The following is a 1,440-nucleotide window of genomic DNA, read 5'->3' on the forward strand; positions in this document are numbered from 1 at the left end:
ATAAATTTTCAACATGGTACGTATGATATAACCCTTCGATCTACTAGAAAAAGTTTAGTAAACGCATCATCAACCTTTGACCCCAATAAAAAACAACATAATTAACAACATAATCATAAAGAACGAAAGAACAGATTTACTATGAACACAAAAAAAAAAATTTACCGTTTGAAGAAACTACTTTCATTTTCCTTCAGAATTATCTTGCAATACTTTGTTAAATTCTTGCACATCGTAGTGTATAAAAGAATCAAATGAATTATTCTGTTAATTCAATCATTTTAACGGAAATATGTGATGTTCGCAAAATTGTAGAAAACTGTTACGCCACCAAGGGAATTCTTCACCATCTTTCCGTGGAAACTTGATGGACCACCTATAATTTTAAGAAAGAGAATGTTAATAACGTCCCAATTAAAAAAAATATTTTATTAAATAATTGTATTATGACCAACCTTACGGAAATCTCGAAAAAATAAAGTGATCGTAGTAACGAATTTGTATAACTTCGTAGCGCCTTTGTTCTTCAATCCGATAAATCCAACACATCCCATCTTCACCTTTGAATCATAACCATATGAAAAGATTAAAAACAAAGCCCAGGGACATTAAAGGTTATCGTAATCATAAATAGAATATTTGTGAATAATCGATAATATACTTACGCCATAAACCACCTATAATATAATGCAAGTATCGTAATATTGGTCGAATAATTCTTGATTAATTTGATTAATTTACAAGTTTGGTTTTGGGACAAACAGTTTATGTAGTTCAGAAAGAAAATCGTGTAAAGCCCCTGATCTTCTTCGGCAGTGAATCGATGATGAGCATCTAAAATCCATATGGCAATACCTAGGAATAGGCGGACAACCAAAAATTACAAAATATAGCATAGTAATGTGAGCGTTGATTTGCATTGTTTCAATATAATCCCAAGACAATTTTAATACATACGATAAGCAACATATTATGTTGGATTTTCAGGATTCCGCGATACGGGACGAAATCGTTCAGTTGCCAAAGGGAAATAAGAAAATTCTTCTAAGAAAAAAAAATTTGAATTAATTAAATAGGTTCATTCATTTTGTTGAAATTATCACAACATACCATTTCCAAGTTTCAACTTCGAATTCTACGCTTGTTATACACTACTCCAAATTTCACCGATTTGTTACAAGCTAATGCGTTATGTTCAAAGTCTATAATCTCCCGGCATAATTATAATTTCAAACCCTATTATAAATAAATGAAATATTGGTTAACACTAGAATATTTCAAATTTAATAGGGAATGTTGATGAATTTTATATAGTACAACGCATTAAATGAATTTAAAAAAAAGTTATTTACTTACAAAGAGATTCAAATTAAAACCAAATTTTATTTGAATAAAAAAATACGATAATATATGATGAGCTGTATCTTCTACGTTCGCCAT

At 29.6% G+C, this 1,440-nt stretch overlaps 1 protein-coding gene across 1 annotated transcript; it reads right to left on the minus strand.

Moving 5' to 3' along the window:
- Positions 1-343: 343 nt before the first annotated feature.
- On the minus strand, positions 344-1,113 carry OCT59_009068 (uncharacterized protein; the record flags this gene model as incomplete). Its single annotated transcript, XM_066133291.1, has 5 exons — positions 344-376; positions 456-560; positions 666-677; positions 958-1,044; positions 1,111-1,113. The coding sequence occupies 5 exons, from the start codon at positions 1,111-1,113 to the stop codon at positions 344-346; spliced, it is 240 nt and encodes a 79-aa protein (XP_065999743.1).
- Positions 1,114-1,440: the final 327 nt, after the last annotated feature.

This window comes from Rhizophagus irregularis, chromosome 17 (genome assembly GCF_026210795.1).
Source record: "Rhizophagus irregularis chromosome 17, complete sequence".
Lineage (NCBI taxonomy): Eukaryota > Fungi > Glomeromycota > Glomeromycetes > Glomerales > Glomeraceae > Rhizophagus > Rhizophagus irregularis.